This window comes from Bos taurus, chromosome 21 (genome assembly GCF_002263795.3).
Source record: "Bos taurus isolate L1 Dominette 01449 registration number 42190680 breed Hereford chromosome 21, ARS-UCD2.0, whole genome shotgun sequence".
In the NCBI taxonomy this organism is placed as follows: domain Eukaryota; kingdom Metazoa; phylum Chordata; class Mammalia; order Artiodactyla; family Bovidae; genus Bos; species Bos taurus.
This window is the reverse complement of record NC_037348.1, coordinates 31,190,139-31,217,282: the sequence shown is the minus strand read 5'-3', so window position 1 is coordinate 31,217,282 and position 27,144 is coordinate 31,190,139. Positions and strand designations below refer to the sequence as shown.

The following is a 27,144-nucleotide window of genomic DNA, read 5'->3' as shown; positions in this document are numbered from 1 at the left end:
CCTTATAATCAAATATGGATTAGCCTTGGCAATTCATTTGACTAAGCAACTTTATAGAGTACTAAAACAAAACAGTTCTTTAATACTTATCAAGTGAAAAGTCAGTAATAATTTTGTTACAGCCTCTGAATAACATGGTGCAACTGTAAAGCAGAGAAAAATTTATCAAGCCATCTGTATAGTTTTCTCTTTTATTAAGGAAGGAAAAAAAATCTTCATGATTCTGCTGAAAGATCATCTCCCACTGCAGAGGTAGTCATGGAATGTCTCAGCTCTCCTTCCTTCGATGGATCCTTTCTCAGTCTTCCCATGCAGAAGACTATGTAAAGTCCTGTCATACAGCAGTCACACAGCCTGGTGCAATAGTCATAATTGGTTCACTTGTGCCTGATGCAGAAATTCTCAACTCTGGGTCCCCATTATGTTATATACAAAGTTATCCTTCCTCTAATACATTAAAAACTACCAAAAAAATCTTTAGAGTGTCAAAGCTATAAAACAGATACATATAAAGTTTCTTTTGTCTGAAATATACACCTCCCAAGTTTCCATTTTCCAGAAAAGGCAGAGCCTACAAGCTACATATTGTGAAAGCCACTTTACAGGTGGCTTTATTTAGATGACCCAAGATGAATCAGTGCCATTATTGTTGTATAGCTGTGAAATAGATCATTATAGTTAAACTCATTACATTTCTTCAGTATAAAGTTCCCAGTGACTATGCGATCGCATCCAATTTCTCCATTTCCAAAGAAGCCAAATAAAGGAACACTAGGAAAAAACTTTCTAAATGCATCAGCCTCCACATTCTTCTTGGCTCTGTAATACTGAGAGCCCCTGCCGACGCATGCAAACATGAAACCAATGGTGTTCTGCTCTGGAATGTTTGCTGCCTTGAGGCGCTGCATTGCAGCGTCAGCAGTCTTCTCGTCATTGACATCCTCGTTGAGAAGCACTGTGGCACCCTGGACTTGGTGTCCACTAAATGACAGTCCGACCACACCAGTGGCATCAATGTCCAGGGGGCTCCTAGGAAATGAAATCAGAAAAGTGGCGACGTGTCATGAAACACAATTCAGATTTACAGTGTAAAAGAAAAGAAAATATACAGGGTAAAAGAAAAAACTCCTCCCAATTCTCACTGGTTGAGAAGTGCTGCCTTAATTTACAGTTAGTCTGAGGTGCTCCCTCCCCAGAGGTAAGGCAGAAAGGGTTACAGATGAAACTACTGAAATTAATACAATAAAAGAACGCAGAAGGCAGATCTGCGGAGAAGAAAGCAATTCTTTCTTCAGTCATAGATACAAAGGGGCCAATGCATCACCACAAGGATTCTAAAATCCAGCCTGGGCTGTCGAGGGGCACAGAGCATCCTTACCTTACCCTCTTCCTTAGAAAGGAACCTTACAACTTTACTCATATATACAATGCTGAAGCTTTCGGCATTATTTACAGCTTCAGTACCTTCTTATCCCCTACCTCAGCTTGTCAAATTTAATATTCAATCATGGAGGATAATTTTATTAGAATCCATAATTCCAGAAGTTTTAGCTGTCTTCTATTTGGTCCATAAAGAAACAGGTTACACTGCTGTGTCTTATTTATTGCTTTGAGCCAATAATTAAGTTTAATCTGAAGGACAAAAATCACATTTTCTTTTTGTTTCTATTTACCTGGCATTTTTTAAAATGAAATACTTTGTGGTTACTAAAGAAAATATAAAGTGTTAATAAAGTTGTAACACCCACTGGGGGAAACCAAGTAAGTACCTTTTTTTATCAGGCTTAGCAACATCTGAGTCTGTGAACAGGCAGGATTCACTGGGTTAATAAGAAACTGAGACTTAAAAGGCTTAAGCAGTAAGGCCCTTAAGGCTAACCAGTGGCAAAATGAATCTCTGAGGGGCAGAACCATCTTCCGGAGTCTGTAGCTGCTCCTTTAACGTTATTGCATTTCCTCTTCGGTGTACAATGCCGACAGGTGTCTCCTGCCTAAAAGAATCAGTCTTCTTTTTTTTAGAGGGAGAGGGGTTTATATCCGGACACCACTAAAATGAAGCACTGATATACTCGATGGCTTCCCTTACTCAATGACACAGTGTAAAGACCACATTAATGTGTCACGTAAAAGGTAATGATTGCTGGAGGGTGTATCTCCCCATATTAGGTAGAAAGGGTGTGTTACATACAGACAGCCATGCTAAACTAACTGGCCAGCATCTCAGATGGTACATGTCTGAATGAGTTGGCATTTCAAAGATAAACTGTAAGCTAATCACCATTGCCCTATCCGTATATAATTTAAAAGTAAAAGACAATAAGGAAGATTAAACAAGAGGGGAAATAACCCACAGACAGTGACCAAGAATCAGGTATACTTATGCATGAAATCCAGTGCTTAGAGTTCAGTGCACTTGGCTTTCCTCCCTTCTTCCTCAAGTTCCAGGAAACTCAACTTAGCATCTGCTTTCCCTGACCTGTCGGTGCTGACAACCAGGATGGAGATTATGACTGGGATGATTTAAATTGCTCTTAAAGATACTGATCTCTAACGGTCCGTCTCCATGTCACTGCTCTACGGTCCAAATACTAAAAATACAGAAACAACGAGGTTTGCAGGAAATATTTGGGGTCGGGGGAATGTTTCATTTTCTTCCTTTCGGAACAGCAGGTATTTATGTCCACTTAATTAGCTGAAACTCAAAATACTACATACTTTCATTGGACATGGAAAAGTAGAAGTAGTTCAAGATAGAAGAGCAAATATTTTTATCTTTGAAAACAGACACCTTAGTAATAAAATCAAAGAGATACCATTTTTGAACTTGAAAAAGCCTTTCAAAAGATTTAGTATAGTATTTTCCAAAATGTGTTCCAAGCAACATTGCTTATACGTGGAGTCTGAAAAAATGGTACAAATGAACTGATTTACAAAACAGAAATAGTCATAGACGTAGAAAACAAACAGGGTTACCAAGGGGGAGGAGGGGGTATCAACTGGGAGGCTGGGGCTGACATACACACACTATATAAGATAGGTGAGTACAGAGCATGGGGAACTTGTTCAGTACTCTAATGGCCTGTGTGGGAGTAGGATCTAGAAGACGGATGTATGTGTAACTGATCACTCTGCTGTCCACCTGAAGCGAGCACAACACTGCAAATCAACTATACTCCAATTTTTTTAAAAATCTAATACAGTGTTTTTTAAAATGTGTGCTGAATAATACCAGTAGGCCTGCAAGATGCTTCACGGACAAAAGGTTCTGTGGCCAAATGTATTTAAGAACTGCCACAAGTGACAGTATTACCCCTCCCTCTAAAAGATCCAAAGCACTGAGCACAGCACTAGGGGTTCCAAGAAGTTTTACCACAAAGCTGTGCTACTGAACCACACATTTCCTTTAGAGGAGAACACAACCAGAGGAAGTGATATGCTGCAGTTACAGAGTGATGGAGCCATCCAGAAACGCAATAATGTTGAAGGTCAATTTTAAGGAGAGTGTAAGTCCAACTAGGAATAAATTCTTAAAAGGATAACATATATAAATTTTGTTCTTCAAAGATAAGCAGAATTACATTGTGTAAGCCCTTCAACCTATGTCTGCTGCAAAATGGAATGAACCATTAGCAATCCTTTAAACATGATTTTTAAAAAACCCAAAGTGATGTAAAGCTGAGAACATAACCATCACACGCAGAAGTCAAAAGCACGTCAGACATACTTTTCAGAGGTCAGCGATGCCAGGTTGTCCACCTGGCCTCCAGCCAAGATGACGTTCATGTCACTGAAAGTGCTGACGACTCGCTGCAGGTAATTACTGGCTCCCACCTTACAGCAGTTATAGCCAAATACAAGGACCACTCGAAGCTCAGGGTTATCTAAAAGACCTGCAGAAAAACGAAGAGTGACCATCTAAAAAGAGAGTCTTTGAAAGAAATCCTTAAAAAGGAATTGTGAGTCATTTTTCAAAATGAAGTGTTATTGCTAATGTCTTACACGCCTAATTAAGAACAACTTAGTGCTTAAGCTGTCAAGTCTTCCATTCTTTTTTGCAAGCTCTAACATTACTCAAAACCTTTGCTATAATTAATTTTTAACCATTAAGAAAATTAAATGGCTATTTGAAAATAATATAGTCAACCTTCAACCCAAATAAGGAAGCAGCTGTGTAACCGAGCAGCACCCCTTGGTGGGCCTGGGCACAAGCCATCTCCACTCAGGCCGCCGCCTGCCATGGAAGGGAACCCTGGTTTACAAAACAGAGTTAGATGCAGTGGGAATTTAAACGTCCAGAGGAAATGAGACGCCACGAACCCCCTGTAGAGGGTTGAATGTGATCTCCCCCCACATTCCCAGGAACGAAGAATGTGACCCAACTTGGGAAAAGGGTCTTTGCAGGTGTGATTAAGGATCTTGAGATGTGATCATCGGGACTGTCCAGGTAGGCCCTAAATACTACACAAGTATCCTTACTAGGGAGAAGGCAATGGCACCCCACTCCAGTACTCTTGCCTAGAAAATCCCATGGATGGAGGAGCCTGGTGGGCTGCAGTCCATGGGGTCACGAAGAGTCAGACACGACTGAGCTATTTCACTTTCACTTTTCACTTTCATGCATTGGAGAAGGAAATGGCAACCCACTCCAGTGTTCTTGCCTGGAGAATCCCAGGGACGGGGGAGCCTGGTGGCTGCCGTCTATGGGGTCGCACAGAGTCGGACACGACTGAAGTGACTTAGCATAGCATCCTTACTAGAGAAACAGACAGAAGAGGCAGTGTGATCTCAGAAGCAGAGACTGAAATGATGCAGCCGTAAGGAATGTCGGTGGCATCAAAAGGAGGAAGAGAAAAGAGATCCCCACCCCCGGAACCACCTGACTCCAGCCTTCTGGCCTTCTGTACTGAGACAGAATAAATGGTGCTTTGAGCCACTGAAGTTTGCAGTAATTTGTTACAGCAGCCTTAGGAAACCAAAACACCACTAAAATACAGGCCTTATCCACATATTCCAGGAGAGAGAAGGTGGATTAACCATGGGAAACTCATTCCAGAGCAGGGAAATACTCAACTCTGGAGCCCTTCTGAGATGTAATTCTGGAATGAAAAGCAGCTACCACTAGAGGGCAGCACAGTCTGGGCAGGAGGCAGGCAGGACACACACATCCCGGACAGGCTCCCAGGCTTTGGGCAGGACACACACCCCCGACAGGCTCCCAGGCTTTGGGCAGGACACACACCCCCGACAGGCTCCCAGGCTTTGGGCAGGACACACATCCCCGACAGGCTACCAGGCTTTGGGCAGGACACACACCCCCGACAGGCTCCCAGGCTTTGGGCAGGACACACATCCCCGACAGGCTCCCAGGCTTTGGGCAGGACACACACCCCCGACAGGCTCCCAGGCTTTGATGTGTGCCTCTGGCACCCTGTTCATAGACTATCAATTTGAAATCTGACAAACAGGTAGCTCTGGGAGAGGAAAAAGAAAAAAAAAATCAAACACATGACCCACATTCGAGTATCCACTGACTCAGCCACATGGCTTCCACCTTCATAGGGTAAAGGCTGCCTGAAGTAAAGCTCATTCAAGCAAACTGGGGTGGGGTGGAGATGAATGACCAGTTCCTAACATGAAGTAATGACTTCTCCAGGGAGACTGCCTCTGGTCCATTTCTAATTCTCTCCACAGCACATCACTGATTTGGACGGTAAGAAAGTGAAAGTGAAGTCACTCAGTCGTGTCCAAGTCTTTGCGACGCCACGGACTGTAGCCTGCTAGGTTCCTCCAACCATGGGATTTCCCAGGCAAGAATACTGGAGTGGGTTGCCATTTCCTTCTCCAGGGGATCTTCCCGACCCAGGGATTGAAAATGGTCCCCTGCCCCGCAGGCGGACTCTTTACTGTCTGAGCCACCAGAGAAGCCCACATTGCAGGGAGAGTAAGAATATTAGTAAAAGCCAGTACTTTCAAGACACCATATACCCCAAACCATTACTAAAGGGCTCTTTTTCTCCACACAGCAAATTTTCAGAAAATGTTTCTTTTTCTTTTTCCAGAATGACTATTTCAAGTCAGAAGAGGCCGGTGGGGTCAACAGTGTAGTCTTATTTTACAAATAAGGGCTGATAATCTCAGGAAAGCGACTGGCCCAGGACATCTTAGCAGACTCGACCCACTTCTCTTGACTCTCAGTTTTAAGTTTTAGAAACCTGAAGACTTCTAATCTCTCCCCTTCCTACTGTTTTCTAAGCTCTAGACTCTTTTACAGTTGCCGACTAGGCACCACCCTCGTTCAGCCAGCGCATACCCGGTGCTTTCAACGTCTCCCTCCAGCGGTCTTGTTCTATAGCCGACCACGCGCACACACACTCATCTAGAAACCAGACCCACTTCCCTCCACCCAACTTAGAGGACAAGTCCACCGCAGCCCGGGCTGGCTGCCTGTCGAGGCAGACAGGTCTCTATCATGTACCGGAAGGAAGGTTCAAACGCCACGCCACTCAAAATTGAGAGGCCTAAGATTCACGAGCCTGAGAAGATGACCACCCAGCTCATTTTGAGGTAAATCCTGGCACTGCCTTCAGTCCTGCCTCTGGTGAAACAAGCGGGTCCTCTACTCGGTACAAGTGTCTCAGAACTTCCAACTTCAAGAAAGCAGGCTAGCCATCTTCCCAGCTCTGGTATTTGCTGGGCAGATGACACACTCAACCAGTGAGCTCCAGTTCCCTGTTCCTGGAAATCCAGCGTGAGATGGAAGTCACAGCAGACAGTGCCTGGAGGGCACGTGGGCCACCCGTTCCCTTGGCAGCCCTGAACACTGTTCGACGGCACACAGCGCTCGGTGACCAGGCCTCGCGGGCTTGGATCCCACCACTGCTACTTTAAGGAATCACAGCTGGGGTGATGCCACCACTCTATGGTGTTCATAGACAGACATGGTACGAAACAGCTTCAAAGACTCAACGTGTTTCCTGTAAGGGCATATGGATCCACTAGAATTTATCACAGTTCTCGGAAGACTGAGTAGCGTTCTACTTCTGTCCTGGCCCGGCAAACCAGGGCCCCAGCTCTAGCAAACGCTGACAGTCTGCACCTCAGGTACTACCCATGGCCCTGGCTGCACTATGCCCCTCCTACACGTGAGCCTCAACTCAGAATTCCTCCACCGATCATCTACATATCTTTTTTGTAAGCTGCCTTAAATTCATTTTCAAATAAGGCAGAATATAAATTCGTTACAGATATGATCAAGCTGGAAGGTTAAAAGGAAAAAACTAAAATCTAGACACCAAGACCAGTATCAGGTTCAGGAAAGCCTACTATGAAGAACTATTCCAAAGACTGGCCAGGACTGCCTGAAAAAACTTTAGGTCTGTGTGTTCAGATTTCTATTCTTTTTAGAGAAACCTCTCTCTGAAGACAGCTCTTTTATGAACTATTTGAAAGTGATATAATCTAAACGCATGTAGAATATCGATAATTACTTTAAATAGGTACGCAACAAGCAACAAAGACTTATTGTATAGCACAGGGAACAATGTCTGGGTAACTCAGCTGCTAAAGAATCCGCGTGCAATTCAGAAGACCTCAGTTCGATTCCTGGGTCGGGAAGATCCGCTGGAGAAGGGATAGACTACCCACTCCAGTCTTCTTGGGCTTCCCCAGTGGCTCAGCTGGTAAAGAATCTGCCTGCAGTGCGGGAGACCTGGGTTCGATCCCTGGTTTGGGAAGATCCCCTGGAGAAGGGAACGGCTGCCCCTGGGAGGGACATGCTGGCATCACGTCAGGGTCAACCAAGAGTCAGCAACATCAGCTGCCGAACCTCCTTCCCCTCCTCCCCCAATTACTGTGCCAGCTCCTTTTTCTTCAATCACCATTAAATAACCTGGTGTTCCCAAATTTCCATCTGTGGTTGAGACCATTCTCTTGAGCTTCAGACCTATATATTAACTGTCGAATCAATGTTCCCATCTCAGATTCAACGTGTCCAACCCAGAACTGGTAATCTGATTCTTCTGACCTCTGTCCCCATCTATTCCGTTCCTCAGAGCGCCTGCCGTGGCAGAAACCCGGGTGACAACACTGCCACCCTCCTCATTCTCAACTCCCAACATTTAAATCCATCACCCCAACCTCGATTCCACCTCGAAACTTCATCGTGAATCCATCCGTGTCTCTACAACTCCACTTGTCACAACCACAACAGCCCTGATCTTCCTGCATCCTCTCTTATGAGAGGATGAGCACAAAATGAGCACACCACAGCCAGAGGGGCAGTTTCAGAAGACTTAGCTGGCTGTGTCCCTCCTCTGCCTCGAGTCCTGGCTTGCCACTGCCCTTATGTATGTAAAAATCCTTGGTGTGTCCCCACAACGCAGAGCCAGCCCCAGCCTGCCTCCTGGCTCACACCACACTCCCTCACCTTCCATCTCACCATTCCCTAGACACACTGGAATTCCTTATATTTCATAAATGAGCCAGTGGCTGCACAGCAGTCCTGAAGGTGAGCTGCCAGGCCCTTTCTATTTCCTGTCCTTTGATCTATTTTTGTCAATAACCGGGAAAGAAGGCACAATACTTGTACAATCCTCTTCCTGACTCCACATGTGAGGGACCCCTGCCCACTCCAGTTCACTCCTCCTCAGGGCTCTGCCCAAATGTCACTTTCCCAAGACCCCAGGGTGGATTAAGTCCTGTGCTTATGTTTCCCAGCACTTCTGTGCGTCCACTTGGTTACACTTACACATCGGTGTACCGCATTCAAAGTCGGCCTGGCCTGCTGAACCAGGAGCTCCAGGAGGCATCTCCACAGCCCCGAACATGCAGGCCTGGCAGAGGATCTGCACACGAGCAGTTTCCAATGAACCAACACTGGCTTTTACGGAACATGGGTATTTCTGATTTCACTTCGAAAGCATCAAGTGCTGGCCCATCTACATGTGTATATCTATATATTTTTTTCATTCCAGAGACTATTTTTTAACACGGGGTGGATACCATACAGATCTCAGAACAACCTGTGTCTCTTCAGGGCTTCACTTGTGGTTCAATCAGTAGGAATCTGCCTGCAATGCAGGAGATCGGAGTTCGATCCTAGGTGGGGAAGACCCCCTGGAGAAGGAAATGGCAACCCACTCCAGTATTCTTGCCGGGCAAATTCCATGGACCGCAGTCCATGGGGTCACGAGAGTCAGACACAACTTAGCGACTAAACCACCACCACCACGCCTCTTTTAAAAAATGCGCCATTTTGGTAAGTTCTTCAAAAAGAATGTAACCAGGGTATATGTGTGTGTATTATATATATGTATATTTATATATATAAAGTAATCTGTACTGGGATGCTGGGTTTGATTATGACACACCCTATATACAAGGTCTAGAAGGACTCTAATATCTCATTCGAGGTCCCTGCCCACAGAGACACTGCCCATCTCGCAGGAGGCTGAGGGGGCTTTGTTTATTCACCACAGGCTTTCCACACACCACCTTCTACTCAGAGCAGCCAAGTCTACAACACAGGGGAACACAGCCCAGGCGCCAAATCTGGCCCCTGCCTTTGCATATAAAGTTTTACTGGAACAAAGCTGATTTTTTGTGTACTGTCACAGCTGCTGCAGTGCTCCAATGGCAGAGCTGAATAGATGCCACTAGGCCGCATGCCTGGCTAAGCCTGAAACGGTCACTACCCGGCCTTTAGAGAAAGTGTGCTGAGCCTGTGGGACGCTTCCAGGAACGGGGTGCCATCCACGGCCACAGAACGTGGCTGACGAGCTGCGCCGGGCATCTGGCTCAGGGCTGCAGGCTGGGGCTCTGTGGAGAAGGGGTGCCCACATCACAGCCTCCCTCCCTGCCCCCCTCAAATGCCTCCATCTTCCTGTCCACTTACAAGGCAACAGTCCAAACAGAGAAGTACAGAAACTAGTACAGGAAAGGATAGAGATTACCATCTCAATCTAGGCAGAGCCTCAGTTTCCAGAAGGTCATGAACAGGATGAAAACAATGCCTTGGAATAAGTCAAAACTGTTGCCAGCAAACAGTTCAGCGAAAGGACACCAATAAAACCACGTCACAGAGCAGAAAAACATGGGGCTCTTTCCTGTCAGTTTTCTGATTCCTATACTTACAGCCACAATGCAAAGGTCTAAAACAAATCCAATAACTATTTGATTATAAAATAGATGGTTACTCCCACTCAAGATTTTGAGTCTTTCTTATAAATGGACAAAACTAGGCTTCTAGCTTCAAGCAGTGCTACCACAAAGACCTCAACCATGGATCCCCAGGCTGCTTTAAAACAGAAGAGAACATGCCCAGGAGGCACCGTACTCACTTCTGGATAAAAGAAAAGAGACAGCACAGAAGAAGAAACCATATGACCTTCAGCAAAAGCACCAAGTTAAAGGCCAAACAAGTTCCTCTAACAAGTTAACCCCAATCAGTTCACCTGCAGAGTAGATGAAAGGCCTTAGCACTGCTTTGCTTGAATAGTTTAATGCTTCCTATATTAAATTAAGCTTTCTCATTAGTGCTTAGAAACGGAGCCAACCCTTTCTATCAACCCTTATGCATGACCTGTCTACATCAGCCAAGTCTCCTGCCTGGTATTTCCTAGTAAACCTTTGTTTGATAGACTTTGCTTTAACTTACACTATCTCTAGAACTTATCAAATTCATCACACTTATTTCTTTCTAATTAGTCGGTATTGAACTAACCTGTATCTTCTAGTTTTTTTTAAACAAATGCTTATTACTATCACAAAAGAGAAATACAACCTTAAACTTTTCAGCTTCAAAAAACAAAACAGGACAAAATGATAAGAAAATATTCAAAGAGGAAGAAGTCCTTCAAAATTCAGAATTAAATGCAAGTGAGTTTTTAATCAATGGAGTATTTGTGGAAAATTCATCTCTAGTTCTCTCAGGTTGTAATGTAAGTAAAATAATTTAAAAAGTGGATCTATTCTATCAAAAATATTGCACCAGCCTCTGTTAATCACTAGTTTGAACTGTCCACATCTGCAGTAACTTGTACTTAATTCAGACTCTCTTGCGAACAAACAAAATCAATCAACAATGGGGGCAATTAATGGTAAACATAACAACTTACCTACTTCAGTGAGTTGATGCCTTTCTAGTGTTAATTTCTTTGGATCCTTAATAAAATGAAAGGGCTTTATTTTTATTCCTTCAATTTGAGGAAATAATAGAGCAAAACCAGATTCTCCAATTTCTATTTCCTGAGGTCGATTGCTACGTGATCCTATTGGTGTCACTAGGAAAGAAGGTAAACCATTTTGTGAACAAATTCAATGAAGACAGCCACACCTCATATAAATTACCCAGTTTACTAACATAATCAATTAGATAATAGGCCACTACCCAAGTAAAAGTTTCTCAGCTTTCACATTTTTAGGAGTATAAGGTCATGATGTCTATAGTTTACTTTCAAACTGTTTAGAAAGAAATGTTTTCATAAACACAGAAAAAGCACATGTTTTTCACTATGGTGATCTAGATGAAGGCATAGGGTGTTTATTGTACTATTCTATTATTCTGCCACCTTTTCTATAGATTTGAAGTTTTTCTAAATAAAAAGTTGGGGAGGTAGTAATTACAACTTCACAGCAATTCTACTTCAAAAACATTTATCATCAATGGCTGTTTTAGAAATAGTTACTAATTGTAGCCTAAGAAAAAGGAATCCAATCAGCTGTCGTGGTGGAAGTGTTGTTGTGACATGTATGGAACTGGCTCAAAGAAAGCACTCAGCTGCAGGGGAACAAGAATCAACAGACAGGGTGAGGAGTGGGTCCAGGTCCTGAATAAAGGGAGTTGCAATGATACTCCCTCCCAACATGAAGATAACACGGGAACTTAGGGAGAAAGATGCGCAATGCTCTGAGCGAGAGGAAGGCTTCAGGTAGACTGCCCACCCGTCACTATGGGATCACGGAGGCAAAAGTGTTGCCTGGGTCTGCCTGCCCTCTCCTGTCCCTGACCCCCAACTCAAACTTTAGAGTTTCTACTTGGTCATGCTTTGAGGAAGTCACAGCGGGCAGCGTGACTGCGCACACACAGGCCCAACAAGATTAACTCAAAGAACAAAGAACTCAAAGCTGTTTTTATAGAAGCACTTGATAATAACTAGTAATGTGTAACTAGATCGCTCATTTAAGGAAAAATTAAGAGTTAAAAGAAAATCAGTCACTGTCATCATTTTTTCAATCCAATGAGAAACAAAATTTGTGATGAAGGGGCTGATATAATAATATAGGAGCAGGAGCTAATCGAAGGAGACATGAAACAGTCCCCATCAACCATGTATCTACCCTTCAGATCAGATCAGATCAGTCGCTCAGTCGTGTCCGACTCCTTGCGACCCCACGAATCGCAGCACGCCAGGCCTCCCTATCCATTACCAACTCCCGGAGTTCACTGAGACTCACGTCCATCGAGTCAGTGATGCCATCCAGCCATCCCATCCTCTGTCGTCCCCTTCTCCTCCTGCCCCCAATCCCTCCCAGCATCAGTCTTTTCCAATGAGTCAACTCTTCGCATGAGGTGGTCAAAGTACTGGAGTTTCAGCTTCAGCATCATTCCCTCCAAAGAAATCCCAGGGCTGATCTCCTTCAGAATGGACTGGTTGGATCTCCTTGCAGTCCAAGGGACTCTCAAGAGTCTTCTCCAACACCACAGTTCAAAAGCATCAATTCTTTGGCGCTCAGCCTTCTTCATAGTCCAACTCTCACATCCATACATGACCCCAGGAAAAACCATAGCCTTGACTAGCCGGACCTTTGTTGGCAAAGTAATGTCTCTGCTTTTGAATATGCTATCTAGGTTGGTCATAACTTTCCTTCCAAGGAGTAAGCATCTTTTAATTTCATGGCTTCAGTCACCATCTGCAGTGGTTTTGGAGCCCAGAAAAATAAAGTCTGACATTGTTTCCACTGTTTCTCCATCTATTTCCCATGAAGTGGTGGGACCGGATGCCATGATCTTAGTTTTCTGAATGTTGAGCTTTAAGCCAACTTTTTCATTCTCCTCTTTCACTTTCATCAAGAGGCTTTTGAGTTCCTCTTCACTTTCTGCCATAAGGGTGGTGTCATCTCATATCTGAGGTTATTGATATTTCTCCCGGCAATCTTGATTTCAGCTTGTGTTTCTTCCAGTCCAGCGTCTCTCATGATGTACTCTGCATATAAGTTAAATAAACAGGGTGACAATATACAGCCTTGACATACTCCTTTTCCTATTTGGAACCAGTCTGTTGTTCCATCCAGTTCTAACTGTTGCTTCCTGACCTGCATACAAATTTCTCAAGAGGCAGATCAGGTGGTCTGGTATTCCCATCTCTTGAAGAATTTCCACAGTTGATTGTGATCCACACAGTCAAAGGCTTTGGCATAGTCAATAAAGCAGAAATAGATGCTTTTCTGGAACTCTCTTGCTTTTTCCATGATCCAGCGGATGTTGGCAATTTGATCTTTGGTTCCTCTGCCTTTTCTAAAACCAGCTTGAACATCAGGAAGTTCACGGTTCACATATTGCTGAAGCCTGGCTTGGAGAAGTTTGAGCATTACTTTATTCACGTGTGAGATGAGTGCAATTGTGTGGTAGTTTGAGCATTCTTTCTCATTGCCTTTCTTTGGGATTGGAATGAAAACTGACCTTTTCCAATCCTGTGGCCACTGCTGAGTTTTCCAAATTTGCTGGCATATTGAGTGCAGCACTTCCACAGCATCATCTTTCAGGATTTCAAATAGCTCAACTGGAATTCCATCACCTCCACTAGCTTTGTTCGTAGTGATGCTTTCTAAGGCCCACTTGACTTCACATTCCAGGATGTCTGGCTCTAGGTCAGTCTGTAAACACTTGAAATCCTTTGTACTTCCTTGCATAGGACTTAATATCCAATCAAAATTCTTTCAGTGAAGATTACAAATGCCAATTGTGGAGTAGTACTGAGTGCAACAAAGTAAAGGATCACAGCTAACATTCACTCCCTGCTCACTACATGCCTCTATTCTAAACACTGCACGTGTGCAATTCACTGACTCCTCAGACTCTCTGGGAAAGCTACTGTCAATCACCCCCATGTCAGAGAGGGGGAAACGGAAGCTCCATGAGGTCAGTGAGCTCACTCAAAGTCATGCAGACATAGAGTGCTACAGCCGGGATTTCCACCCAGGGATTGGAACCACCGCACCATGATGGCCTCAACGGGCTCTCCCTCCCCAAAGAGCTAGAGAACAGTCAAAAATAATTAAAAGCAGCAAAAATTCACCGGGAGCAAAGCTAAAAAAGAAAACTTCATGGTATATGCTTCAAATAGTGGCAGCTAAGGAGAGAAAGAGAAGTGCATGAGGAAGGTTGAAGGCAGTTCCTGTCCAGGCCGACCTCACGTCTACCCACCAGAAACAGTTCTGGCTGAACTGCCAGAAGTGGGAATTCTCACTAATACTTTCTAATTTGTAGAGAGGATGAATGAGATCTTTGTCTTTCTCTGAATGGCTACCTGGAAGATATGAATTATTATTACATGTGGCTTATATGGACAACCCTGAGATTTGAAACATTAACCACAATAACCTAAAGAGCATGAACGTAAGTCAAATATAACTTGAAGGTATAGAAGGCCAACGTTATCGTACTTTGGACGGCCAAAAACATAAATCTGCTTTAAGCTACAAATAACCCACCGGTCCATAGGACCCCACATTAATGAAAGCCAGGAAATCAAGTTGGTATTCTCTCACCTACAATTCCTGGGGTCACAATCCCAAGGACTTGGCATTGTTTTGGGAAGAGCTTCTCAAGGGCAAACGCTGCTTCCATAGTAGTTCTTTTCCTGGCTGCAGTAATACAGAAGAAGATTATCCAGGCCATCCATTTAAGGTCAAATTTGATGAAGAAAATAAAAGCAAATATTAAATAAAGTTTAAGTCACTTAACACTAGAACACATTACAAGGACGTCTAAAAGCTTTGATTAAAACCAAAAGTCGTGTTTTGTTGTTATGAGTCCCTGTTTTATAAGTTAAATTCTAAATCTGACCTTCAGCATTGCCAGTTTGTCTTTTCCAGTTGTTCACATACTGCTTTTGCCTCAATGACACAAGCAGTAGCCGCTGGATTTCAGATGGACTATTCTTTCTGTTAAGCTGATACGAAATCATGACTTTTCTAGAGCACAGTCATCTGGAATCAAATCACACAATGACAATCCACTAAGTCTTAACTCTGGGGTCAGTGTGCCCATCATGGGACACAGTCTGCTTCTTCACTTAGCAAGCCAAGAAGAATGCACAGTGCTGCCAGAGAACTTCGGTGAATAGTCATCCAACACAGCAAAAGGCTGGAACAGCCAAAGACAGACATTCTGTTTTAACAGTAAAATGCAAACGCCTGCACACGAAGTCTTTCGAAATGAGAAAACAGCTCTCCAAAGGCCTTGTGTCGAGTGTACCACGGCGTTTGGAACCTCCGGATAGAATCTCTGAATCTTTAGACTGCAAGGTGTGCAATCTCTGACGCAGACGCTTCCTCAAAAGTTCAGAGACACTATATGCATGCATTCTTCAGGGAGCAGGCCCACAGCCTCAGAAAGTCAGTAACTCTCAGGATGAAAACAGTACTCATCTCCAAACAGAGGTGCACAAGGAAACAAGAGAACCCAAAACTTTGTCCCCTGCTGCTCACCTCTCTTATGGCCACGACACTCCTCCAGATTAATGAAATTTTCTGAATCAGCCATGTAAAGAACTGTCTGTGGTAATATATGGACATTCTGCAAAGGAAAAAAGAAAAAAAAACAGAATTTGATCACACAAATCTACCAATGCTTTTGTGGCGCTTTCAAGTTCTGCCCTGACCCAAACTGCTGTCACCCAACCCTTCTTCAGGCCAGTGTTGGTGTTTTGAGTCCATCTACTCATTCGTGTTTCACTCACGCTCTTTCATTTTCAGTTCATTCATTTGTTGAACATATATTATTTCTTCAGGTCACATTCATTCCAGCCTGACTGACGAAGTTCATTTTCACAATAATTTAAGCTCTTAGACAAAAACATTAAGTACCAGCAAAAGATTCCACTGGCTCTATGTGAACAGGTATCACAGCAACAGAAACATCTCAGCAAGAGGAAAGGTATAGACTTGTATCACTCCTCTCTTCTTTGCCAGATTAAATAATCCAGGCCTTCATTTCCGGCTTGCTAACTAGTTAGTTTCCTACAGGAATCTATCGCTCACCATTATCTGGACAAGCTCACTTCTGTATTTATCCTTCTGCAGCTTTCTTCCTCTTGCTGAAGATTGTTCTTCTCCTAAGAAAGAGCTAAGTGCCGCACACCATAAAACCTTTTCCTAGACTTCCTAAGGACCGCTGACCTCGTGTGTGACATCCGTCATCCCAGTCATTCTTACTTGTGCCTTATCTCTTACAAGGGACAGCTGTAAGCCCTTACAACCTGGGCTTATTCAGACTCATGTTTTCCACCAAAATACATATAACAGACAAGTGGCGAAGCAGCTCAACTTAATGAAAAGGGTGTATACAGTTTTCCTCCTAAGCTGGTTACTTTCAAAGATTTTTACTATCAAAATGGAAGGAAGAAGATAGCATTCAGCAAAGCCTCAATAGGAGTTAAATGAAAATGAAATGTTGATCTGGGAAAGTTAAGTTGTTTTGGAATAGATTCCATATAGACAGACTCATAAAAGATACTGAGACAATGATGAGTGGCCTCAGGGCTGTATAATAAACTATGGATACAGTTTCTGTGGTCCACAAGGCATCGTCAAAGAATATAATTTGGGGAGTAGGGGGCAAGATAACAGTAATAAGACCTTCAGCCCACATCCTACCACAGACACTCCAAATTTACAATTATTTACAGAGGAACTACTGATGGGAACAACCTCAAGACTAATGGAAAAAAATTTCCACAGCTGAAGACATGCAGCAGGAACCACCATGAGAAGGCAGAAGGGAGAAACTGGAGATACAGCACAGCGGAGACCACACCCTGAACAGGCAACCTACAAATGTGAGGATAATCACAACTGCAGAGGCTGTCCCCAAGGAGGAAGGGATCCGAGCCCCACCCTGGACCTCCAGCCTATGGGTCCTAAAGCCAGGAAGATGAGGCCCTAGATCATCTGGCTCTGAAGGCCAGCAAGGCTTGTGTACAGAAGAGCCAGAGGGCTGGAGGAAACAGAGACTCTATTCACAAAGGGTGTACACAAAATCTCGTATGCTCTGAGTCCAAGCTCAGAGGCAGTAATCTGAAAGAAGGCTTGGTCAGATCTTGGAGAGCCTCCTGGAAAGGCAGGAGGCAATGGGGACTCTCCCCTAGGGACAGAGATGCTAGCAGCAGCCATTCTGGGGGAGCTTGTTCTACCAGGAGGACCCTGATGCTGCTAGCACCACTGTGGAGTCCCTCCTCTAGCCTATCAGTGCCATGGGCTTACCTACCTACCAGCCCTTGTCCTGCCTTGGCCATAAAGCCAACTTCACTGGAACCCAACCCCATCCGCCAGCAGCTGGCAGCCTCCACATGAGCTCCTGGCAGCCAACTGGGCTTGGGGGCCAGCCCTGCCTACCAGCACACCCACAGCAGTCAGCTCTGCCACAAGAGATGAACCCTCGCAGCCCACATAAGGGGCTCCTAGAGGATACAGCTCTGGTGATCAGAGAGAACTGTGCTTCTGGGCCCCCTAGGACATCTTCTTCTCCAAGATCAGGAAGCATAACTGATCTACCTGATATAAAGAAATAAAAACAGAAAATCAGGAAAAATGAGGTGACAGAGGAGTATGTTCCAAACAAAGGAACAAAACAAAATCCCAGAGGGAGAACTAAGTGAAATGAGATAAGCAATCTACCTGATACAGAGTTCACAGTAATGATCATAAAGACGCTCAATGAACTCAGGAAAAGAATGGATGAACACAGTGAGAAGCTTAAGAGTGACTTCTAAAGAACCAAACAGATCTGAGAAATACAGTAGCTGAAATAAATTTAGCTACACTAGAAGGAATCAACAGTTGATTAGATGATACAAAGAAATGGATGAGTGAAGTAAAAGAGTAGTAGGAACATCTCAAGCTGAAAAGAAAAGAAAAATCTTAAATGACAGTAGTTTAAAAAATCTCTGGGATAACATCAAGAGTACTAACATTCACATTATAGGAACCCCAGAAGCTGAGGAGAAAGAAAGTGACAAGAAAAGTTACTGGAAGAATAATAGCTAAAAACTTCCTTAACCTGGGAAAGGAATATCCAGATCCAGAAAGCACAGATCCCAAACAAGAAGAACTCAAAGAGGTCCACACCAAGGCACATTACAATTCAAAAGGCAAAACTTAAAGCGAAACTCTTAAAAGCAGCAAGAGAAAAACAACTAGTTATGTACAAGGGAACTCCCATAACATGGTCAGTTGACTTTTCAGCAGAAATTTTGCAGGGCAGAAGGGAGCAGCAAAATATGTTCGATGTGATGAAAGGAAAAAACCCACAATCAGGAGTAGTCTATTCGGCAAGGCTATCGTTCAGATTTGAAAGAGCAATGAAGAGTTTCACAGACAAGCAAAACCTCAGTTCAGCACCTCTAAGTAGAATTTACAAGAAATGTTTAAGAGACTTCTCTAAACATCTCACCTGGAAATAGAAAAATCTAGAAGGAAGGTTAAAAGACAAAAGTAAAGTAAAATCATCAATATCCACAAAAAGTTGTTAAAGGATACAGAAACCAAGAAAAGGGAAAATATGATGTCAAAAATGATAAAGAGTGGGGGTGGATGCAGGTTTGTTTGAATGTGTTCAAACTTAAGAATCACCACCTTAAAATAATCACATACAGAGGACAAAGGAAATCAAACTTAACACTAAAGACAGTCAGGACATCACAAAGGAAGCGAGCAAAAGAAGGAAAAAAGAACTACATCAACAATCAGGAAACAGTAAACAGGAATAAGCACATACTTAATTTTTATTACTTTCAATGTAAATGAACTAAATGCTCCAATCAAAAGACACAGACTGGCTGAATGGGTAAAAAAAAATAAGACCCATATATATGCTGCCTACAAGAAACTCACTTCAGATCTAAAGACACACGCTGAGAGTAACGAGATGGAAAAAAAGTGTTCCATGGAAATGGATATGAAAAGATAGGTAGCACTACTTTGATAAAGAGATTGATACAACAAGATATGACAATTGTAAGTATATATGCACCCAAAAAGAGAACACCTAAATACATAAAGCAAGCAGAAACAAAGGGCGAAAGTGCCAGTAACATCCTAATAATTGGGAACTTTAACACCCTACTTATATCAATGATCAGATTGTCCAGAGAGAAAATCAATAGGAAACACTGGCCTTGAACAATACATTAGGACAGACAGACTCAATAGATATAACATATAGAACATTCCATCCAAAAGCAGCAGAATACACATTATTTTCAAGTGTACCTGGAACATTCTCAAGGATAGATAACATGCTAGGCCACAGAACAAGTCTCAATAAATTAAGAAGTCAGAAATCACATCAAGAATCTTTTCTGACCACAACACTATGAGACTAGAAATTAACCACAACAAAACGAAACACTGGTAGGCCAAATATGCAATTAAGTAACCAATGGGCAACTACAGAAGTCAAACACCTGCTGACAAATGGAAATGTGAACACAGCCCAAAATCTGCGGAATGCGGCAAAAATGGTTCCAAGAGATAAGTGTACAGCAATGCAAGCCTACCTCAGAAGACAAGAAAAATCACAATTTAAAAACCTAATCTTACACTAAATGAACTAGAAAAAGAACGCAAAAAACCCAAAGTTAGTAGAAAAATCATAAAGCTTAGAGCAGAAATAAATGAAATAGAGACAGTAAAATAATAAAAAAGATCAAAGGAACTAGGAGCTGGTTCTGTGAAGATAAAACTGACAAAACCTTTAGCCAGACTCATCAAGAAAAAGAGCCCAAATCAATAAAACAAAATGAACAAGGAGCTATTACAACTGACCCCAGAGAGATACAAAAAGATTCAGAGATTACTATGAACAACTATAAGCCAACAAGATAAACACCTAGAAGAAAGGGATAAACTTCTAGCAACACATAATCTCCCAAGAGTGAATCAGAATGAAACAGAAAATATGAACAAACCAATTACTGACAATGAAACTGAATCAGAAATTTAAAAACTCCCAACAGACAAAAGTTCAGGACCATACAGCTTCACCAGTGAATTCTATACCAAACATTTAGAGTTAACACCTATCCTACACAAATTATTCCCTAAAAATGAAGAGGAAGAATGGCTTCCAAACTCATTGTTATGACATATACCCTGTACCAAAACCAGATAAAGACACCACAAAAAAGGAAAATTACAAGCTAATATCCCTGATGAACAAAGATTCAAACTCCTTAAAAAAAATCAGCACATCAAATTCAATAATACATTAAAAGAGTCATGCACATGATCAAGTGAAATTTATCCCAGGGATGCAAGGATAGTTCAATATATGCAAATCAGTCCACGTAATACACCACATTAACAAAATGAAGAATAAATACCTGATCATCTCAATAAATGCAGAAAATTTTTTGACAATACTCAGTATCCATTTATGAAAATAACTGCACAAACTGGAGACAGAGGGAACACACATCTACATAGAAGACAAAAATCACAGCTGAAATCATACTCAGCAGTGCAAAGCTGAAAGAAAACAACTCATAACATAAGGAAAAATACAAAGATGTCCACTTTTGCCACTTACTCTCAACACAGTACTGCAAGTTCTAGCCATGGCAATTAGACAAGAGAAAGAAACAAAAGGATAATTTGAAAGAAGAAGTAAAACTGTCAGTGTCTGCAGATAACATAACACTACATATAGAAAACCCTAAAGACACTAGCAGAAAACTATTACAGCTATTAAATGAATTCAGTAAAGCTGCAGGAGCCAAAATTAATATACAGAAATTTGCTGTGTTTTTATACGCTAACAATGAACTATCAGAAAGAGAAATAAAGAAAATAATCCCCAAAGAATAAAATAACTAGGAATAAAACAACCAAGACATAAAGGACCTATACTCAGAAAATCTTAAGACACTGATGAAAGAAACTGAAGATGACACAATGAAACAATATACTGTGGTCACCAAATGGGAGAATATTGTGAAAATGACCATCTACCCCAATGCAATCTATACATTCAATGCAATCCCTACTAAAATACCAATGACATTTTCACAAAACCACAACAAATAATCTAAAATTTGTTTTGATTACTGTAATATAGTTTGAAATCATGGAACATGATACCTCCAGTCTTGCTCTTTTTTCTCAAGGTTGTTTTGGCTATTCAGGGTCTTTTGTGTTTCCATACAAATTTTAGAGGCTAAAATCAGAACTATCATTTGACCAGCAATTCCACCTCTGGGTATTTTTCTGAAGGAAAAAAAAAAACTATTTTGATAAGATATATGCTGTAAAGAGCAATATTGCATAGGAACCTGGAATGTTAGATCCATGAATCAAGGCAAATTGAAAGCGGTCAAACAGGAGATGGCAAGAATGAACATCGACATTTTAGAAGTTAGCGAACTAAAATGGACTGGAATGGGTGAATTTAACTCAGATGACCATTATATCTACTACTGTGGGCAAGAATCCCTCAGAAGAAATGGAGTAGCCATCACGGTCAACAAAAGAGTCCTAAATGCAGTACTTGGATGCAATCTCAAAAACGACAGAATGATCTCTGTTTGTTCCCAAGGCAAACCATTCAATATCACAGTCATCCAAGTCTAGGCCCCGACCAGTAATGCTGAAGCTGAATGGTTCTATGAAGACCTACAAGACCTTCTAGAACTAACACCCAAAAAAGATGTCCTTTTCATTATAGGGGACTGGAATGCAAAAGTAGGGAGTCAAGAAAAACCTGTAGTAACAGGCAAATTTGGCCTTGGAGTACAGAATGAAGCAGGGCAAAGGCTAATAGAGTTTTGCCAAGAGAACGCACTGGCTGTAGCAAACACCCTCTTCCAACAACACAAGAGAAGATTCTACACATGGACATCACCAGATGGTCAATACCAAAATCAGATTGATTATATTCTTTGCAGCCAAAGATGGAGAAGCTCTATACAGTCAACAAAATCAAGACCAGGAGTTGACTGTGGCTCAGATCACGAACTCCTGATTGCCAAATTCAGACTTAAATTGAAAAAAGTACGGAAAACTACTATACCATTCAGGTATGACCTAAATCAAATCCCTTACGATTATACAGTGGAAGCAACAAATAGATTCAAGGGATGAGATCTGATAGACAGACTGCCTGAAGAACTATGGACGGAGGTTCATGACACTGTACAGGAGGCAGGGATCAAGACCATCCCCAAGAAAAAGAAATGCAAAGAGGCAAAATGGTTGTCTGAGGAGGCCTTACAAATAGCTGTGAATAGAAGAGAAGTGAAAGGCAAAGGAGAAAAGGAAAGATATACCCATCTGAATGCAGAGTTCCAAAGAATAGCAAGGAGAGATAAGAAAGCCTTCCTCAGCAATCAATGCAAAGAAATAGAGGAAAACAATAGAATGGGAAAGTCTAGAGATCTCTTCAAGAAAATGAGAGATACCAAGGGAACATTTCTCACAAAGATGGGCCACAATAAAGGGTAGAAATGGTATGGACCTAAAAGAAGCAGAAGATATTAAGAAAAGGTGGCAAAACAACACAGAAGAACTGTACAAAAAAGATCTTCGCGACCAGATAATCACGATGGTGTGATCACCAACCTAGAACCAGACATTCTGGAATGTGAAGTCAAGTGGGCCTTAGGAAGCATCACTATGATCAAAGCTAGTGGAGGTGATGGCATTCCAGTTGAGCTATTTCAAATCCTGAAAGATGATGCTGTGAAAGTGCTACACTCAATATGCCAGCAAATTTGGAAAACTCAGCAGTGGCCACAGGACTGGAAAAGGTCAGGCAATGCCAAAGAATGCTCAAACTACCACACAATTGCACTCTCTCACACACTAGCAAAGTAATGCTCAAAATTCTTCAAGCCAGGCTTCAACAGTACGTGAACCGTGAACTTCCAGATGTTCAAGCTGGATTTAGAAAAGGCAGAAGAATCAGAGATCAAATTGCCAACATCCGTTGGATCATCGAAAAAGCAAGAGTGTTCCAGAAAAATATCTACTTCTGCTTTATTGACTATGCCAAAGCCTTTGATTTTGTGGACCACAACAAACTCTGGAAAATTCTAAGAGATGGGAATACCAGACCACCTGACCTGCCTCTTGAGAAATCTGTATGCTGGTCAGAAAGCAACAGTTAGAACTGGACATCGAACAACAGAGTGGTTCCAAATAGGGAAAGGAATACATCAAGGCTGTATATTGTCACCCTGCTTATTTAACTTGTATGCAGAATACATCAGGAGAAACGCTGGGCTGGATGAAGCACAAGCTGAAATCAAGATTGCCGGGAGAAATATCAATACCCTCAGATATGCAGATGACACCACCCTTATGGCAGAAAGTGAAGAACTAAAGAGCCCCTTGATAAAAGTGAAAGAGGAGAGTGAAAAAATTGGCTTAAAGCTCAGTAGTCAGAAAACTAAGATCATGGCATCTGGTCCCATCACTTCATGGCAAATAGATGGGGAAACAGTGGAAAATTGTGAGATTTTATTTTCCTGGGCTCCAAAATCATTGCAGATGGTCACTGCAGCCATGAAATTAAAAGACCTTTGCTCCTTGGAGAAAAAGCTATGACCAACCTAGACAGCGTAAAAATCAGAGACATTACTTTGCCAACAAAGGTCCATCTAGTCAAAGCTTTGGTTTTTCCAGTAGTCATGTATGGATGTGAGAATTGGACTATAAAGAAAGCTGAGCACCGAAGACTTGATGCTTTTGAACTGTGGTGTTGGAGAAGACTCTTGAGAATCCCTTGGACTTGGAGATCCAACCAGTCCATCCTAAAGGAAATCAGTCCTGAACATTCATTGGAAGGTCTGATGCTGAAGCTGAAACTAGTACTTTGGCCACCTGATGTGAAGAACTGACTCATTGGAAAAGACCCTGATGCTAGGAAAGATTGAAGGCAGGAGGAGGAGGAGATGACAGAGGATGAGATGTTTGGATGGCATCACCGACTGAATGGGCATGACTCTGAGTAAACTCCGGAAGTTAGCGATGGACAGGGAGGCCTGGAGTGCTGCACTCCATGGGGTCACAAAGAGTAGGATACGACTGAGTGACTGACTGAACTGAACTGATGCACTGCAGCATTATTTACAATAGCCAAGATATGGAAGCAACCTAAGTGCTCACAAAGAGATGAATGGATAAAAATGTGGTACACTTACTAGACAGTGTATTAAAAAGTAGAGACATCACTTTGCCAACAAAGATCTGTATAGTCAAAGCTACGGTTTTTCAGGTAGTCATGTACAGATGTGAGGCCTGGACCATGAAGAAGGCTGAGTGCAGAAAAATTGATGCTTTCAAACTGTGGTGCTGGAGAAGTCCAAATTCCTTGCACTGCAGAGATCAAACCAATCGATCCTAAAGGAAATTAACCCTGAAGATTCATTGGAAGAACTGATGCTAAAGCTAAATCTCCAACACTTTGGCCACCTGATGTGCAGAGCCTATTAACTGGAAAAGATCCTGATGCTGGGAAAGACTGAAGGCAAAAGAAGGGAGCAGCAGAGGATGAGTTGGTTAGATAGCATCACCAACTCAGTGGCAGTTTGAATAAACTCTGGGAGTTGGTGATGGACAGGGAGGCCTGGCCTGCTGCAGTCCATGGGGTCACAGAGTCGGACACGACTGAGCAACTGAATTGAAAATGCCCAGTATGTGGAGAATGGTCAAAGAAACCATGACACATCCTTACAATACGCAGTCATTAAAATTGCTATTTATAAAGTCTTCATGACCCGAGAAAAATTTCCCTAAATTACAGAATAGCATCACCAATTCAATGGACAGGAGTTTGAGTAAACTCCGGGAGTTCGTGATGGACAGGGAGCCCTGGCGTGCCTGAACTGAACTGAAATGCTGTGCTTAGTCGCTCAGTGGTGTCCGACTCTGCGACCCCATGGACTGTAGTCCGCCAGTCTATCCATGGGGTTCTCCAGGCAAGAACTGGAGTGGGCAATTGCCATTTCCTCCTCCAAGGGATCTTCCCAACCCAGGGATCAAACCCAGGTCTCCCGCATTGCAGGCGGTCTACTTACCGTCTTGAGCCACCAGGGAAGTCAGGCCATATACGAATTGTTTTAAAGTATTTAATCTCAACGATTGACCCACCAACCCTGCAAAGGACTGTACGCGACACCCCTTACTTGCCTCAAGCTCTTCGGCTACCACGCGGACCAGGCAATGCTGCGCCAGATGGCAGGGATCCGCCGAGAGCGCGGAGATCCAGGTCACATTCCGATGAGTCCGCAACACTCTGCGCACACACTCCCTCCATAAGCGGCACACGCTGGGGACGCACACGCACAAAGGACTGTGAACGGACGTTCACTTCCCTTTCTCCTGCAGCTCTGTACAGACCTCCCTCCGCTCGCCCCCACCCATAACCTCAACAGTAGGAGATCGCTACGGGATCCCGGGTCCCCGGGACGGCGAGGCGTCTGGCACCGGTTCGGAGGCAGAGCTGGGGGCGGAGAGAACCGTAGGGGGAAACTGGCTCCTCTGGGAAGGGTCCCCGGGAGCACTACAGCAGGTGTGCTGGGGTACGGGAGCGCCACCTGGGGACACGGGGTCCGGAGCCGGGGTCAGCCCTGGGTCCCGACGGTATCCGCCCACCCGCCAGCCGAGGCAAGCCCGAGCCAAGTCCCGAGGTCAGCTTCCCGCCTCCTCTGCCCTCACCCGGCCACCCGCAGCAGCGCCTTAGCTGGCAGGAAGGTGAAGACACGCTCCACCACCTCCGCTAGATTACTCAGCACGAAGGTGCTTCGCGGGTCTGCGGAGGAGGAGCCGCAGCAATCGCCGCCGCCGCCCACCCGCTCCATGCCTCACCAACCCCACCAACCCCACCGGGAAACAGTACGGCGGCTCGGAGGGAGCGGCTTAGACAGGGCCCTCGGCGTACTGAGCAGGCGCGCGCGCCACTTCCGGCCGATCCGGGGAGGCGGAACTGCTGCGGGGAAGCCCACGTGACTCCAGGCTAATACGTTTCCGGCGCTGGCTTTGGATGGCGGGCAGGTGTTTGGAAGGGGAGCTTGGCAGACTTAAGAGTCCATGGGGTAGCAGAGTCGGACAGGACTGAGCGACTAAGCACAGCACACACAGAGTCACGCGTCCTGTAATTCTTCTGGGACTTTCCCGGAGGCTTCACGCAGTCAAACCAGATCCACCTTATTCTGTGCCGCTCACTGCTCTTGTAGCCGTATTTCCAAGTGTTTCATGAATTCTTGGGAGTCAGACTAGAAAGTGTTGTTATCAGTCTTTACAGTCCCGATGTCAGTTAAACAACAGCATGAGTCTGATTTTTGAACAGATAGTATATGCTTTTAAAAGTGTGAAAATCAATACCTTTATTCAACACCGTGTAGCCCTCAAGTTCTGAACGTGTAAATCAGCTTACAGAGTACCTACCATTGCTGTGAAACCACGCCCCAAACAGCAGTAGTTCCCTGCCTATAGCATCAGATTCACCTGGGAAATACTCAGCTTGGCGCGTTCTCGGTCCCCACCGCAGGCTTACTATGCGGGCTGGGGCCCAGCAGTCGGAGTTTTAGCTTTACTGTGATTTAAATCTACCCCTGATGCAAGTTCAAGTTGAGAACCACAAACAAAAATATAAGCACAGCAGATACTGCTGTCTCCCCAGGGAACACCCACTCCTCCTGTAGCTTCCTTGCTGACAAGGCCCTGATCTGGCGCCCAGCTCTTGGCTGGTAAATGTGGTAAGTCTAAAAAAAGCAGGTCTCAAACATTTTGACTTCAGGACTGCTTCACATTCTTAAATACGGACAACGCCAAAGAACTTATTTACGTGGTATATTTACATAGTATATTTATCATACTAATTCACTTAAAATAGTTCATCACACAGAGTAACTTATGAAAAAATAACCT

General features: G+C 43.4%; 1 protein-coding gene across 1 annotated transcript; it reads right to left on the bottom strand.

The window, feature by feature from the left end:
* Positions 1 to 177: 177 nt before the first annotated feature.
* FBXO22 (F-box protein 22) lies at positions 178 to 26,173 on the bottom strand. Its single transcript, NM_001099074.2, has 7 exons — positions 25,933 to 26,173; positions 25,405 to 25,543; positions 15,709 to 15,796; positions 14,767 to 14,862; positions 11,115 to 11,279; positions 3,725 to 3,890; positions 178 to 1,029 (listed from the first exon to the last, which is right to left on the bottom strand). The coding sequence occupies exons 1-7, from the start codon at positions 26,073 to 26,075 to the stop codon at positions 612 to 614; spliced, it is 1,215 nt and encodes a 404-aa protein (NP_001092544.1). The 5' UTR covers positions 26,076 to 26,173; the 3' UTR covers positions 178 to 611.
* Between the last annotated feature and the right edge of the window lie 971 nt (positions 26,174 to 27,144).